The sequence below is a fragment of the Pygocentrus nattereri genome, chromosome 16 (genome assembly GCF_015220715.1).
Source record: "Pygocentrus nattereri isolate fPygNat1 chromosome 16, fPygNat1.pri, whole genome shotgun sequence".
Classification (NCBI taxonomy): Eukaryota; Metazoa; Chordata; class Actinopteri; order Characiformes; family Serrasalmidae; genus Pygocentrus; species Pygocentrus nattereri.
Genome location: NC_051226.1, coordinates 36,909,499 through 36,924,498, shown reverse-complemented (window position 1 = coordinate 36,924,498; position 15,000 = coordinate 36,909,499). Strand labels below are relative to the sequence as shown.

Here is a 15,000-nt window from a genome sequence, read left to right as displayed (position 1 = left end):
CGTATACGTCCGATTTGTGGCCGAACCGCTCCTTTAAACGCACGCCTGTCTGCGAGACTCTGCATGAGTGTAAATGAGCTCCTTTAAGCTGTGATGATCTGAAACACTACCAGACTGATGTAGCGCACGTGTGTGTGTGTGTGTGTGTGCGTGTGTGTGTACATGTATGAAACCCTGCCATGACCTTGACCCTAAATGCCTACTGAAGAAGCACATGTGAGCGTAGCTAAAGCGCCCAACCTCTCTCTCTGGTGCTTTGTTGCCATGGTTACGAGTATTTATTATTACTAATATTATAATTCTCGATATTTAAACATGCAGTGTTTGGAGGGGGCGGAGCTTGTGTGTAAAGCTGTGTTTTTTATTTTGTGTGTGTGTGTGTGTGTATGTGTGTGTGTGTGAGAGACAGGTCTCCCCTCGTGGTCGCTATGCTGGTTGCTATGCTGGTCGCTATGTCGGTTGCTATGCTGTATTGCTAGAACAACTATTTAGAATGTGGTGTGAAGGAGGAGCATCCACCAATCGCACGCAAGCAGGGGCGGAGCCAGCACCGAGGGATTAGCGAATTGAACTTTTCTTTCTACGTTTTAAACGAAAAACTCTTCTTTCGTCTCTTTCCGTGATGTTTCTTGCGTTTTGCAGACGTAAACAGGCGGGACGAGAGCTCTCAAACATGATGGCACAAATTCCAGGATATTGTAATATGATATCGGAGGAGCATCTTTTTCGTTAAATACTTTCTAAGCGTGATAAAACGTTTACGACGACTTGCCACGTCTTCGGCTGCAGATCGACAGAGTTTAGCGAAGGACGTTTCGTTGTCCTGACCTTTACTCTGACCTTAAAGGGGCATTCCGGCCTAAATCTAGCATGTTTAGCATGTTATTTAAAAGTCAGTAACACTTCCTTCTTGTTTTTTAATTTATTTATGTTCTCTCACTACAATACCCAGAATTCCCATCACCACTAGAAAGAAATATGCTAGCATAGCTGCCGAAGTAGAGGCTGGTAATTGTAGTGCTTGGCTTCGTAGCTTTAACGTTATCTCTCTGGATAGCTCAACATCCGTGCTTGTAGCTCTTCTAAACGTTCCTCCCACCTTCAAGTTACATCATCAGAAGGTGGTTTTCCGAGGCTTAAAAATGGAAAATCGAACTCTAGGGATCACTGAGCACCCACGTAGAAGGTGAGTCAGCGTACTTGCCTCCAACGTAGTGATGGTCACATTTTTAATTCTGGCCAGAGTGCCCCTTTAACAGGCCTAAAAGACATGTGGACACCGTCCAGACCGTCCTTTCACAGCTATATCGTCCAGGTTTTATCCGTTTCCGTTACACAAGCACTACCCAAAGCACACGTCAGCCAATAAGCTTTAGCTGTCCCCTCCTGCCCGAGCGTCCTGCGTGCTGATTGGTGGATGCTGGCTCGCATTGATAGTTTACACAGGGTTTTGTCCGTTGAAATGCCTTAAGTATTTAACAATCATAATTTATTACTAACTGTAGATATGCTGGGTCCGTATTTAATTTTGTATAGTTTGGTTTATTTTGCGATCGATCCATTTATTTATTTAGAAATAACACGTAAAAAAGAGAAATGGAGTAAGACTCTTACCTCACGTTTGCGTTGGTTTGCGGGAATGCTTCGCATGCGGGTAGTCGTGTTCGTGTGTGTTTCTTCCTTGGTGCTGTGACCTCACTGACATTCCGCTCGCTGATTGGCCGGACGCGGCGGCGGAGTGCAAGTGCTCTGGGTTTTGATTCGCTGTTTGAGTCCTGTTTGCACTCTTAGTTTCCCCAAGGCCTCCCTCTCACTGGCATGTTTTATACCACTCTGGCAACCTTCATCACTCACTCACACACTCTCTCTCTCTCTCTCTCTCTCTCTCTTATTCTGTTATGCTGTCGCTCTTTCCTTCTCTCTCACTCCCTTTACCCATTTTCTCTCTTTGTTTCTCTTTTCTTCCCTATTTTGTTTTCCTTTCACTCTCTCTTCCCCCTTTTTCTCTTACTTTCTCTCTCTTTCTCCCTCACTCTCTTCTTTTCCCTAATTTCTCTCCTTCTTTGTTACTCTTCTTTGATTTCACATGCGCTCTCTCTTTCTCTCTCTCTCTTTCTCTCTCTCTTCTCATTTTGTTCTGCTGTTGATCTTCCCTTCTCTCTCACTCTGTTCTCTTACTGTTTTCTTCACTTTTTCTCTGCTTTCCTCTTTATCTCCCTACACGTTTTTTGGCCTAGTTTCTCTTTTTCTTTGCAGGACTCCTTTTTTTCTCTTTATTTTAACCCCTCCCCCCAACTTCAGCTCTCTCCTTCACTTCTCTTTCTCATTCTGTTCTGCTGTCAATCTTTCGTTCTCTCACTCTGTTTTCCCATTTTCCTTCTGTTTTTCTCTTACTCTCTTTTCTTCTCTATGCTGTTTTCCTCTCGTTCTCTCTCTCGCTTTCTCTCACTTCTTTTTCTCCTCTACATCATTCTTTCTCTCTCCGTCTCGCTCACTCACTTCTTTTCCCTAATCTGTCTTTCCTTCACTGTTACTCAGTTTTTCTTCTGTATTTTCCCTCCTTTCTCTCTCTTACTTTATCTGTGCCAATCAGGCAACCTTTTTCTCAAGGGCATTCTCTCTCTCCCTCTCTCTCCCTCTCTGTCTCTCTCTGTCTCTCCCTCTCTCTCTCTCTCTCTCTCTCTCTCTCTCTCTCTCTCCCTCACTCTTCCTCTCTCTCTCTCTCCCTCTATCTTCCTCTCTCTCTCCCTCTCTCCCTCTCTCCCACTGTCTCTCTCTCCATCTGTCCCTCTCTCTCTCTCTCTCTCTCTCTCTCTCCTTCTCTCTCCCTCTCTCTCTCTCTCTCTCTCCTTCTCTCTCTCTCTCTCCCTCTCTCCCTCTCTCTACCTCTCTCTCTCTCCTTCTCTCTCCCTCTCTCCCTCTCTCCCTCTCTCTCTCTCTCTCTCTCTCTCTCTCTCTGCCGGAGAATGTTGTCATTCTAGTGCAGGGTCAGGATGAACAGAGTATAATGAAGCACAAATGATTTTTAAAATGCATGTTTTACTCAGGTTTGAATATATTTACACAACAAAAGTAGAAATATACAGTTAAAGTTTGGAAAAAAGAAAGACTAGAGCAGATATTCTACTAATATTCAGAGGATTCGTTTTTTTCTTTTGTTTGCTGCTGCTTGCATTTGATAATAATAATAATAATAATAATAATAATAATAATAATAATAATAATAATAATGATCTCCAGAAGGTGCCAGTGACAGGGCTGCCCTGCAGCTATAGGTGTTTTTTTTCACTAGAGGATTTTCTAGCAGAAAAAAAGAGTATTTATCATTCATATTAAAGCAATAGCGCCTCCTGCTGAAGAGACTGCTGATATGTGTGTCTGGTCGAGTAAAAACAAACAAACAAAAAAAAAAATCTGTGTAAAATGTTAGAATTATCTTTTGGTGGAATTTTTTGTACCTTATTTATTACTACTACTAATAATGATTTTAAAGGTGGCATCGCTAAACCCAAACTGTTATTTTCTTTTCATTTTGTTTCATTTCAAAGCTTGTACATTATCCTTTTTGTATGTGCTCTTTTATAATAAAAGTTGTGAAAATGTCAAAACGCGTCTCGCCTCAGTTCTTCGTGGCGTGGATTCCTCAAGAATCAAGAAGTTGGAAGCAGTCTTCTGAGGTTCTGGTCCGTGTTGACGTTCCTGCAGGTTTCTAAAGTCGGGGTTACGCTACACGACTTTTAGCCCGATTTTGGCCCTGATTCTCAGTCTGGCTGAGTCTGAGCTGGACGGCTCTAGTGTACCGATTTTTGGGTCAGTTGGAGTCGACAGTTGAGGGGCACTGACTCCGATTTTTCTTCTTTTGCGCTCTCAGTTTTCATTGGTTGTTGCAGGAATCCATTCAGATTGAGTCGTTGATCAGCTTACACTAGATTTTCACATGTTTATATATGATAAACTGGTCTGAAACGCGATCGGGAGGAAAGAAATCTGAGTCTGCATCCCTCACACACGACTCCACTCACTCTCTGACAGTCGACCCAGACTGACCCAGAAATCTGCAGTCTAGAACTGACCAGCACAGACTCGGCCAGACTGAGAACTGGGCCTAAAATCGGGGTAAAAGTCATGTAGTTCAACCTCGACTTAAACTGGCCTTAAACACAATGACAGTGCAGATCATTTCAGCTGAAGATCACTTTGTTTTGTTTTAAAGATATATTCTGATGTTCTCCCCTTTAATAATTGCGATATTTCACCATGACCATGGTTGGACATCTCAAGTTTGACCTCTAAGTACGGATACAAAGTGACGTTGACTAAAACGAACGAGTACCTGAACATGCAGCAGGTGTCTTTAGTCCATTGAAGATAAGTGATACTTTGTTTAATCCCACAAACGGGGAAATTCCACCTCCTCATTTAACCCATCCATGAAGTGAAACACCACATACACAGTAGTGAACACACACACTAGGGGGCAGTGAGCACACTTGCCCAGAGCAATGGGCAGCCCTATCCACAGCGCCCGGGGAGCAGTTGGGGGTTAGGTGTCTTGCTCAAGGACACCTCAGTCATGGACTTTCGGCGTTGGAGCTCGAACCAGCAACCTTCCGATCACAGGGCCGGTTCCCTGACCTTCAGCCCACAACTGCCCCAATGATGAAACAATACGAAGGCTGAGATGTCAATGATGTCAAAGGTCACTTTCCTAAAGGGGCTGCTTTTCCAAGATGACATGGTGGACAGCATGTTGGATGTTCAAACAACTTGGTATTTTTTTATGGACATAATGATAAAATGACTAATCAAAATGTCTGAATTACCGGTTGTGTCCAAATCCCATCTCCACATCAAAGTGGATTCAATCAGATGATACAGAAAAAAAAAACACTGAAGCTTAAAATTGAATAATTTACACCAAACATCAGCACATACACACATTTATGGGCTCTGTTCTTGCCCTGGTTTGTTGTCTGTAAAGCGTATCTAGTGATGAACATGATTTTTTTCTTAATTACAGATTAAATGTCATTATTCTTCACCACACACTGTAAAGAACAGAGCAATCAGGGGAACATCCGGAAAAAAGACAAAGCTCAGACTGACCTCGTCATAATTTACATCATCTATTTACATCTTCACTCACTCTTTTCCAGAGACACTCAGAACACGTCTGTGGAGAACCCTTAAGGCCTTCTATGCCTTCAGAGAAAGCCCAGTGTAGAGCTTCACATCAACCATCAGCATAATGAGGACTCAACCAATCACACTTTGACTTACAGTGGGACCAGTTTTGTGAGGGAAAACGTCACTCTAGGCCTTCTGGAAGTTCTAGATACATCACTGACGGTGAATACAAGCAGCAGCCTAATCAATATCAATCAAGTCCTAGTGCTGAAAGTCAAGGTTCCCCACTGGTTCACATTATAGCTGTGCTAGCACTTTTCAGTCATATTTATTGTCATCTGTGTATATTCGTACATGATTATCTCTTTTCGCTGAACACAATGGCCTTGCGGTGTTTGTGGACAGGTTTGGGGTCCAGTAGTGGACAACTGAACTCACTACTGTCTCTTTTTGACTTCTACCATTTGACTGAAGCCTGGTTAGACTACAGCTCATATTCAAAGTCAGCGATGTATCTAGAACCTCCAGGCTAGGAGGTCCAAACCAAAAGGAGAGCTCGCTGGGCTGTGTCTACTTGGATACAACAGAGAAAATGATCATGATCGGGCCCTTTTCCCTTGGGCAGGTGCAGATTTTAACCATTTGGTTTCCAACCACTACTTGCAGAGGTTGAATACAACAGCTACGATGATTCTGTTGAAAATAAATGAGCTAAAAATGACACGTATGTATTTTTAAGTTTCCAGACATCACTATGCTTTCAGTGAGGGCCTAGATGGTTTAGCATGTATAGCAGGCGTGTCAAACTGGGGACCTTCCAGTGGAGAACAGCGTTTACCCTCATCTAACGCCCTGATTTCAGTTCATGAAGGCTTGCTACCTAGTTCATGAGCTGAATCAGGTGTGCTTAATGACGCAGTGAGCTGACGTCTGCAGTGTTTTGGCCCGCAAGGACTGGATCCTGACACATGTGGTGTATAGTGGAGTGTAGTGTGTCGTTTTGAGCTGGCTCTAAAATTCAGCTGCTCCTGAAGGCCTTCATTACCTGGATTAAGTGTGTTTGCAGGGTAGTAGACCAGGACCAGGGTTGGGCAGCGCTGCTTCAGAGTTCTGTATTTTAATTTTTTTAAATACTGTAAATCTTTACAGTAGACTGAAGTAAAAGTGTATATTGTCGCTGTCAGAACAAAACCTTGTATATCACTTTAACTGGTTTTATTTCATTTTCATGATGAATGGAGCAGTCCAAAAATACTTTCAGTTGACTTCCATTCAAAGTTCTGATGTTTTTTTCCATCTCTTGTAAAATTACCATTTTGGAGGTATAAGGTTTTGTCACGACCGCAGTGATATACGAAACACTGTATTGCATTATGATACTGTATTGGTTGCTGGAAGCTAATTGATGCTGTGTGGCTAACAAACGCCCCAATTCTTTATCTTTATTAATTAACCTTAATGCTGAGATTTGTTAGCCTCTACGTAAGCGATCAGCCTTGTGTGCTGCTGTTACTGAGAAAGTTGAGTTTATCCAGGTAAGTCATGGCTTTGCAGGCTACCAAACTGTAATAAGTTTCTAGCATGCTGCAGCTCCGCCCCTTCCCCTCCCCCAGATCTCTCCAGGCCACGCCCAGCTGCTCCGCCCCCATCCCGGCGGAGCTGAACAGGAAGTTGTAGCAGCAGGGATTGTAGCGGATGTGGCGTTCTCCAGAAAACCGGGCGCTGTGAGTGGCCACCACGCCTGCTCGTCTTGCACACAGGCCAATCAAAATGTCCAGTGGGAGGGGCAGAGTGATGTCATCGGAGGCAACGTAAACTTTTCTGACCACGTCCTGTGACATCAAGAGAGCGGGGCCTGAGCAATAATCTGGGAGGAGCCTGTCGGGGTACAGGTGGAAGGGTATGTAGTGGGGTTTGGTTGAGTCTCTCTCAGGTGCGGCCCGGTGGATGACCCTGCCCAGGTAGAGGTCATCCGGATGGGTGTGGAGCCCGATCAAGTAAGACCCGAGTGCGGGAACGTTTAAAAACACAGAATCCTCCGCCAGGACAATGAATCGGGCCTGAGGGCAGAAGAGCAGCACCCAACGCAAGGCCAGTTTCACCCTCTCCCACTGACCTCTCTCTGATCCGCTCCTTGACGACGGCCCCTCGCATTGTACCATGTCGCTGTGGTGGTCAGACTCCTCCCTCACCGCCTCTCGCTCCGCCTCCAAAGGGGATGGGCCCAGAAAAAACAGAGTCCGGACCGCCACGCCCTGCACGAAGGTCTGATTGCCCCACGAGTTCCGGACTGCCTCCCTCTGACTGGCATTTCCAGGGGTGCTGAGGACAACGGTGAGGAACAGGAGGTCCTGGTGATGAAGGCAGGGGGCGGAGCTGATAGGGTAGAGCTGTGAGGCGTTGGGCCTGGTGTCACTCAGGTCTAGTTTGCGAGCGCGCTCCCGCAGCTCCAGGACAGAGCGGTCAGTGTAGGCGGCGGGGGACGACTGCAGCAAGAACTCCTCAACAACATCGCCCCCAAACAGCAGAGCGTGGAACAGCACCACATTACACAACAGGAAACACCACTGATGGGTCTGCAGCCTAAAGACGCACGCCTGCGAAGAGAATTAATATCATTAACACTATTATTAGTGTTATTATAGCACAGTATATGCTACATAATAACAAGATCATTATTGCTGCTATAACTAGCATTTTTATTATTTGTGGTCCAGTTGTCCACAAGGTGGCAGGGCTCACTCATAATTGTTGATTTTCTTCTTGTTAATTAAATTTTCTGCCCTAAAATGAATTGTACAGACCAAATAGTCAAAACTAGACAAAATTCTTGGTCCTGAGAATTCTTAAGAACCATTAAGCTCCGCCCCCTTTGATTCTGAGCTAACTTACATAATATGTAACACCTACTTTTGAACTGGTTATCATTACTCATGATCATTATTGACTCAAGTACCCATCCCTGGTGTCCAGTATTGCCTTCCTGGTTTGTCGGACACTAGTGGGCGCTACTGAGCAAGTCCAAAATGAATGGGTTCTTACGGAGCTTTTGAGCAAAACTGCGGTTTGTAAATGCTTATTCATTTTTTTATATAGAAACATGCACTAATTTTCTGAACAAATAATGCCTTAGAACATTTCAGCTCGCTGTTTTATTTCTGAGTGCTTTTGATCTCAAATTATAGGACTCTCACTCAGCCAATGAGCTGATCAGCTCACCAACCAAATGACAAAACTTAATAGCTTTGGATCATTTTAGTGTACTACAGGATGCAATAGCGACAACTACAGTGCATTTACCCGTCCATGCCAGCTTCATGTTACATAACACCTTTGTTACTTACACTTACATACTTACTTCATGAAATGAAGTCGGTATAATGGGAAATGAACTAAACTCTAAAAGCATGCACAGTGTAAGCTATGCCATAAAATAATTAAAACATAAAAATAAATGAAAATTTTGTTCTCTGAAACGTTTAAATAATTAAATATATAAAAGCAAACAGATTATATAGTAACAATTGTAACTGTACTGTTATTATGAGCTGTCATATATGGGCTGACATGTGTGTATGATATATATCTAATATTCGATAATTGCCTTTATGTACACAACATATATAAGCACATATTTTGACGTGCACACCTGACCCGTTATGGTTTATGTGCACATACGGCGATATATCAGGTTTCTCTATGGCAGTTTAGACTCTCTGCTATGAGCATGAAAAACTAAAAGTAAAATAACAAGAAAAGTCCAAGAAATACTAACAGGGTTCCAAACCATCTACGGTGCTTGGACCCCTAAAACGTGGCGCAGGCATGAAACTGACAAAAGTGCATGCTGCAGTATGTATCGATGCAGGTCTGGAAGAGGTCGCAGTAAATGCAGCAACCTTTTTCAGAGCATCGCAGAAGAAACAGCGGCATGAAGAGAGAGCGAGGGAGCGAGGACAGGCCGAAGTGAAGGAGCGGATGAGTGTGGAGAGAAGGGGAATCAAAGGAAACTTCAGAATTGGATCAAAAGTTGTCCTCACCCGCATGATGGCCAATGAAGGGACACTTTCCCTCTTATGGTTCCTGACCCGGTTGGATTGTGTGCCTGCTAGACAACATGTATGTGTGTATATTCCGCATTCACCTGAGCCCTGTTTCCAAGGTAACCTGAAACCAGACAGGTAAGGCTACACCTTTCTCCTTGTCAGCTGACATACACAAGCTGCCCTCAGCCATCAATGCATTCATGAGGCTTCATGCAGTCCACAAGGCCTGCTGGATGGACATTCTAGCAGTCTCGACTCAGCGCTACACACTATATTCATATTAAACTGCCTTGTATCTACACTCACTGGCCATTTTATCAGGCTACAGTTATATTGTAACCCTGTTCTTCAGTGTTCAGGACCCCCACAGGACCAACAGAGAAATTTGTGTTCACTGTTCTAGAGAAACTTGGCGAGTCAGAATTGTTTACAGCAGTTTTATTTGATGTAGAATTCATAATTTGTGCATTATTTTCTGTTGTTACAGCTTCGTGACATGCCTAATAACACTCCTTACCCGTGGTGCCGTCCTCTCAGGGCTTTACTGCTTTAATCTCTCGCACCGCAAACGCTGACAATAGAGTCGCAGTAGCAGCTCAACGGCGACGTACAGTGATTTTTCTCCCACTAACTGTCAGCGCGCACACACACACATACACACACACACACACACACACACACACACACACACACACACACACACACAGATACACACACACACACCTATACACACACACACCTATACACACACACGAGGGAGAGAATAGGGTTGGAGAGAGAGGGAGAGAAAGGGGTGGAGGGGGGGAGCAGTGCTCTCTCTGAGGAAATAACAAACATCTGAAGGACTGACAGCACAATGCCAGCACAGCAGTGAGTGGATCTGATCGGTACTGCATGAGTCCTTAACTGAGTCCTGATCTGATCCCCAACTAACACACAACTAACACCTACAGCAGAGCGAGAGAGAGAGAGAGAGAGAGAGAGAGAGAGAGAGAGAGAGAGAGAAGAAAAAACAGGGAAATAGAGGAACAAAGAAGAGATAAAGGAAAGGAGAGAGAAATAGAGGACAAAAGAGACAGAACATAGGAAAGGACAGATAATATAGCAAAAGAGAGAAACACAGAGTAAGAGAGAGATAAAAGAGAGAAATAGGGGAAGAGAGTTTTTTTGTTTTGTTGGTCAGTGTCCAGTTTCAGACAGCTGGACAAACAGTTCTTGCAAAAATAGACACATAGTAACTGTCTCTCTCTCTCTCTGTCTCTCTCTGTCTCTCTCCCTCTCTCTCCCTCTCTCTGTCTCTCTCCCTCTCTCTCTCTCTCTCCCTCTCTCTGTCTCTCTCCCTCTCTCTCTCTCTCTCCCTCTCTCTGTCTCTCTCTCTGTTTCTCTCTCTCTCTCTCCCTCTCTCTCTCTCTCTCCCTCTCTCTGTCTCTCTCCCTCTCTCTCTCTCTCTCCCTCTCTCTGTCTCTCTCTCTGTTTCTCTCTCTCTCTCTCCCTCTCTCTCTCTCTCTCCCTCTCTCTGTCTCTCTCCCTCTCTCTCTCTCTCTCCCTCTCTCTGTCTCTCTCTCTGTTTCTCTCTCTCTCTCTCCCTCTCTCTCTCTCTCTCCCTCTCTATGTCTCTCTCTCTGTCTCTCTCTCCCTCTCTCTGTCTCTCTCCCTCTCTATCTCTATCTCTATCTATTCACTCCCCCATCCAGATCACTGAATCCAGGTGTTCCAGTCACTTCCATGGCCACAGGTGTATAAAGCCGAGCCCCTAGGCCTGCAGACTGCTTCTACAGACATTAGTGAAAGAATGGGTCGCTCTCAGGAGCTCAGTGAATTCCAGCGTGGTACCGTGATCGGACGCCACCTGTGCAGCAAGTCCAGTCGTGAAATTTCCTCACTACTAAATATTCCACAGTCAACTGTTAGTGGGATTATAACAAAGTGGAAGAGATTGGGAACGACAGCAACTCAGCCACGAAGTGGTCGGCCAGGTAAAATGACAGAGCAGTCAGCGGATGCTGAGGGGCATAGTGCGCAGAGGTCACCAACTTTCTGCAGAGTCAATCACTACAGACCTCCAAACTTCATGTGGCCTTCAGATCAGCTCAAGAACAGCGTAGAGAGCTTCATGGAATGGGTTTCCATGGCCGAGCAGCTGCATCCAAGCCTTACATCACCAAGCGCAATGCAAAGCGTGGAATGCAGTGGAGTAAAGCGCCGCCACTGGACTCTAGAGCAGCGGAGACGAGTTCTCTGGAGTGACCAATCATGCTTCTCCGTCTGGCAATCTGATGGACGAGTCTGGGTTTGATGGTTGCCAGGAGAACGGAAAGCCTTCCCAGAAGAATTGAAGCTGTTGTAGCTGCAAAGGCTGGGCCGACATCATATTAAATCTATCTATCAGGTTGTTTTCTCTCTCTTTGGAATAAAGTGGGATTTACAGTGTTATTAATGACAATGAGCATCTCCCAGCACTCTCAGTCACTTATTCACTCATTTACTCACTCAGCCATTCATTCACTCACTCAGTCACCCATTCACTCAGTCACTATTTACTTAATCACTATTCACTCACTCATTCACTCACTCAGTCATTCTCTCTCTCTCATTCACTCGCTCATTCACTCACTCACTCAGTCACCCATTCACTCAGTCACTATTTACTTAATCACTATTCACTCACTCATTCACTCACTCAGTCATTCTCTCTCTCTCATTCACTCGCTCATTCACTCACTCACTCAGTCACCCATTCACTCAGTCACTATTTACTTAATCACTATTCACTCACTAATTCACTCACTCAGTCATTCTCTCTCTCTCATTCACTCGCTCATTCACTCACTCAGTCATTTAGTCACTCAATTACTGAGTCGCTCATTCACTCACTGTGTCATAAACCTCATAATTAAGTGTATTAGAGATACTGATTTAACATGACTGTGTGATGATTAAGGCATGCAGTTAATACCGTACTAATTAACTTACATTACTTCTACTTCTGCATTCAGTCACTCAGTCACTCAGTCACTCATTCACTCACTGAGTCACTCAGTCAATCACTTAGTCAATTATTTATTCACTCACTCAGTCACTCATTCACTCACTCAATTGCTCACTCAGTCACTATTCACTCAGTCACTCATTCACTCACGGAGTCACCCAGTCATTCACTCACTCATTCACTCACTTAGTCACTCATTCACTCACTCTTTCACTCACTAAGTCACTCATTCAGTCATTCATTCACTGATGCACTCAGTGACTCATTCACTAATTCAATCATTCATTCACTCACTCAATCAATCATTCTCTCTCTCTCTCATTCACTCACTGCATCTCTCTTCAGGACAGTTTAACAGCGTGTTGATGTGAGTGGGACAGAAACGAGCTCAGGGGGCGGTCAGTGCTGTCAGCAGCATGTCTGAGCTTCTGTTTTAGGCGTGAACAGCAGACGCAGCTGCAGCTCAGTGAACGTTCCGCTGCTGCCAGAGTCACTTTCACACAGCGTGAGTCTGCTGACCGACATGGCTATGAAGACGCTGCCTGATGTCTGAGACCTTGTGTTAGGGAGTTTTTCATCCCTTCATGGATCATGCAGAGCATTGTGAGGCAAAATAGTCCCCAAAGAAAACAAAGTATTTCAGATTTATCACTATTTTACCATCATCATCATTCCATATAAAACTCAGAAGACACGTGTAGGTTCACTGGTCACTATTATATCAGTATCTGCACTTTCCTTCTGTAGTTTTAGCACTGGAGCTCCGAGGCTAATGTAGCTTAGAAGTAATGGAAGCTTATACCCCACCAATTAGCACGGTGCTAGCTGTGTGCACAGTCGTGTTAAATCATGCAGAGTTGTTCGAGATATCGAATAGACTTAATTATGAGGTTTATGACACTGTATGACTCACCGTTATCTATAAACATGGAATGGTACCTTAGCATCACTAATAAATACACAATATCGCCAAAGGTATTTGCTCGTCTGCCTTCACACACATAAGAACTTCCATTCTTAATCCATAGGGTTTAATATGATGTCGGCTCACCCTTTGCAGCTATAACAGCTTCAGCTCTTCTGGGAAGGCTTTCCACAAGGGTTAGGAGTGTTTATGGGAATTTTTGACCGTTCTTCCAGAAGCACATTTGTGAGGTCAGACACTGATGTTGGACGAGAAGGTCTGGCTCGCAGTCTCCACTCTAATTCATCCCAAAGGTGTTCTGTTGGGTTGAGGTCAAGACTCTGTGCAGGCCAGTCAAGTTCTTCCACACGAAACTTGGTCATCCACGTCTTTATGGACCTGCTTTGTGCACTGGTGGGCAGTCATGTTGGAACAGGAAGGGGCCGTCCCTAAACTGTTCCCACAAAGTTGGAAGCGTGAAATTGTCCAAAATCTCTTGGTTCTGAAGCTTTAAGAGTTCCTTTCACTGGAACTAAGGGGCCGAGCCCAACTCCTGAAAAACAACCCCACACCATGATCCCCCCTCCACCAAACATTTCACTCGGCACAATGCAGTCAGACAAGTACTGTCTCCTGGCAACCGCCAAACCCAGACTCGTCCATCGGATCTCCACTGCTCTAGAATCCAGTCTGCAGGCCTATTTGCTTGGTTTTATACACCTGTGGCCATGGAAGTGATTGGAACACCTCAATTCAATGATGTGGATGGGTGAGTGAATACTTTCGGCAATATAGTGTATTTCAGATTAAATTCAGTCCTCTTGTCCCCTTTTATGGACACTAGACACCAAATATCCCTCAGCTGATTGGCTTCATTTGCACAGTGTGGGAGTGTGAGGATCTAAAGCTTCAAAGATGACAATTTAAGGGGTTGTTCCTAGAACCTTTACACTGTACAGAGGATGAAACTCTAAGAACACTCACACACACCCGTCTCATTTACAACCATCCATTGAACCGATCATCAGATCAGGACCTAAACCAGTCCTCTGGACCCCAGATGTTCCAAATTTATCCTCTATACATTCCTCTGTGGACCATCTGGGGTCACTGAAGGTTTGAGAAGTGACAATTGCTTTAGAGAACCATAGCACCATGCAAAGAACCCTTTATGACACCTAACTTTTGTGTACATTTGAGTTTTCACCAAACATTCGCTTCAGCGTCCGCAGCTTTATGTTGTAACATACCATAATGTCATTTATCTAACACCCAGATTTTGTGGTCTGTGGTGTGTTTGTATTAGGAATCATGGTTCTCGCTACAGTCAGTGTAAAGGCTCTTCTAAAGGCCAGAAAGGCCAGTCATCGGATGTTGTGTATGTAGGTCAGTCCCCCACATCTATCCACACTCAGACAAGCTGCTTGTTTATTAAAACCTATACAAGCATGCATATAAATATATATATATAGTAAATAAACACATTCATATAAATATATCACTACTTACTACATAAATATTATTTATATTTATTATTTATAAATGTTTTCCTGAATAAATGCTCACTGTCCAGATGAATAGCTCTCTAGATATATTTTTCCCCAGGATCTAAAACTCTTTTTGATTAATCCTAAGAATAGTTTGTGTGCATGTCTGTGTGCAGTGGGAGGATGGAGTAAGGACAGCCCCTCGTGTCCAGTACAGCAGTTCTGTAGTCAGTATAATGAATGGAAGATGACCACACCCATGCTCTGTCACCGTGGAGACGCCGGTGTGTGTGTGTGTGTGTGTGTGTGTGCGATGGGCGGGTTCATCTACACAGTGGGCGGGGCTGATGATCTCACCTGTGTGAGCAGTGTGGAGAGGTGAGAGTTTGCACACACACTACGTGACCAAACTTCATGCTCTCACACTCACCGAGCACTTTAGAGAAT

General features: G+C 44.3%; 1 protein-coding gene across 1 annotated transcript; it reads right to left on the bottom strand.

Annotated features, from left to right (window-relative positions):
* Positions 1-6,617: 6,617 nt before the first annotated feature.
* On the bottom strand, positions 6,618-9,236 carry LOC108439564 (putative UDP-GlcNAc:betaGal beta-1,3-N-acetylglucosaminyltransferase LOC100288842). The gene is made up of 2 exons (XM_017718031.2): positions 9,168-9,236; positions 6,618-7,724 (listed from the first exon to the last, which is right to left on the bottom strand). Exons 1-2 carry the CDS (start codon positions 9,171-9,173, stop codon positions 6,618-6,620), a joined length of 1,113 nt encoding a protein of 370 aa, XP_017573520.1. The 5' UTR covers positions 9,174-9,236.
* Positions 9,237-15,000: the final 5,764 nt, after the last annotated feature.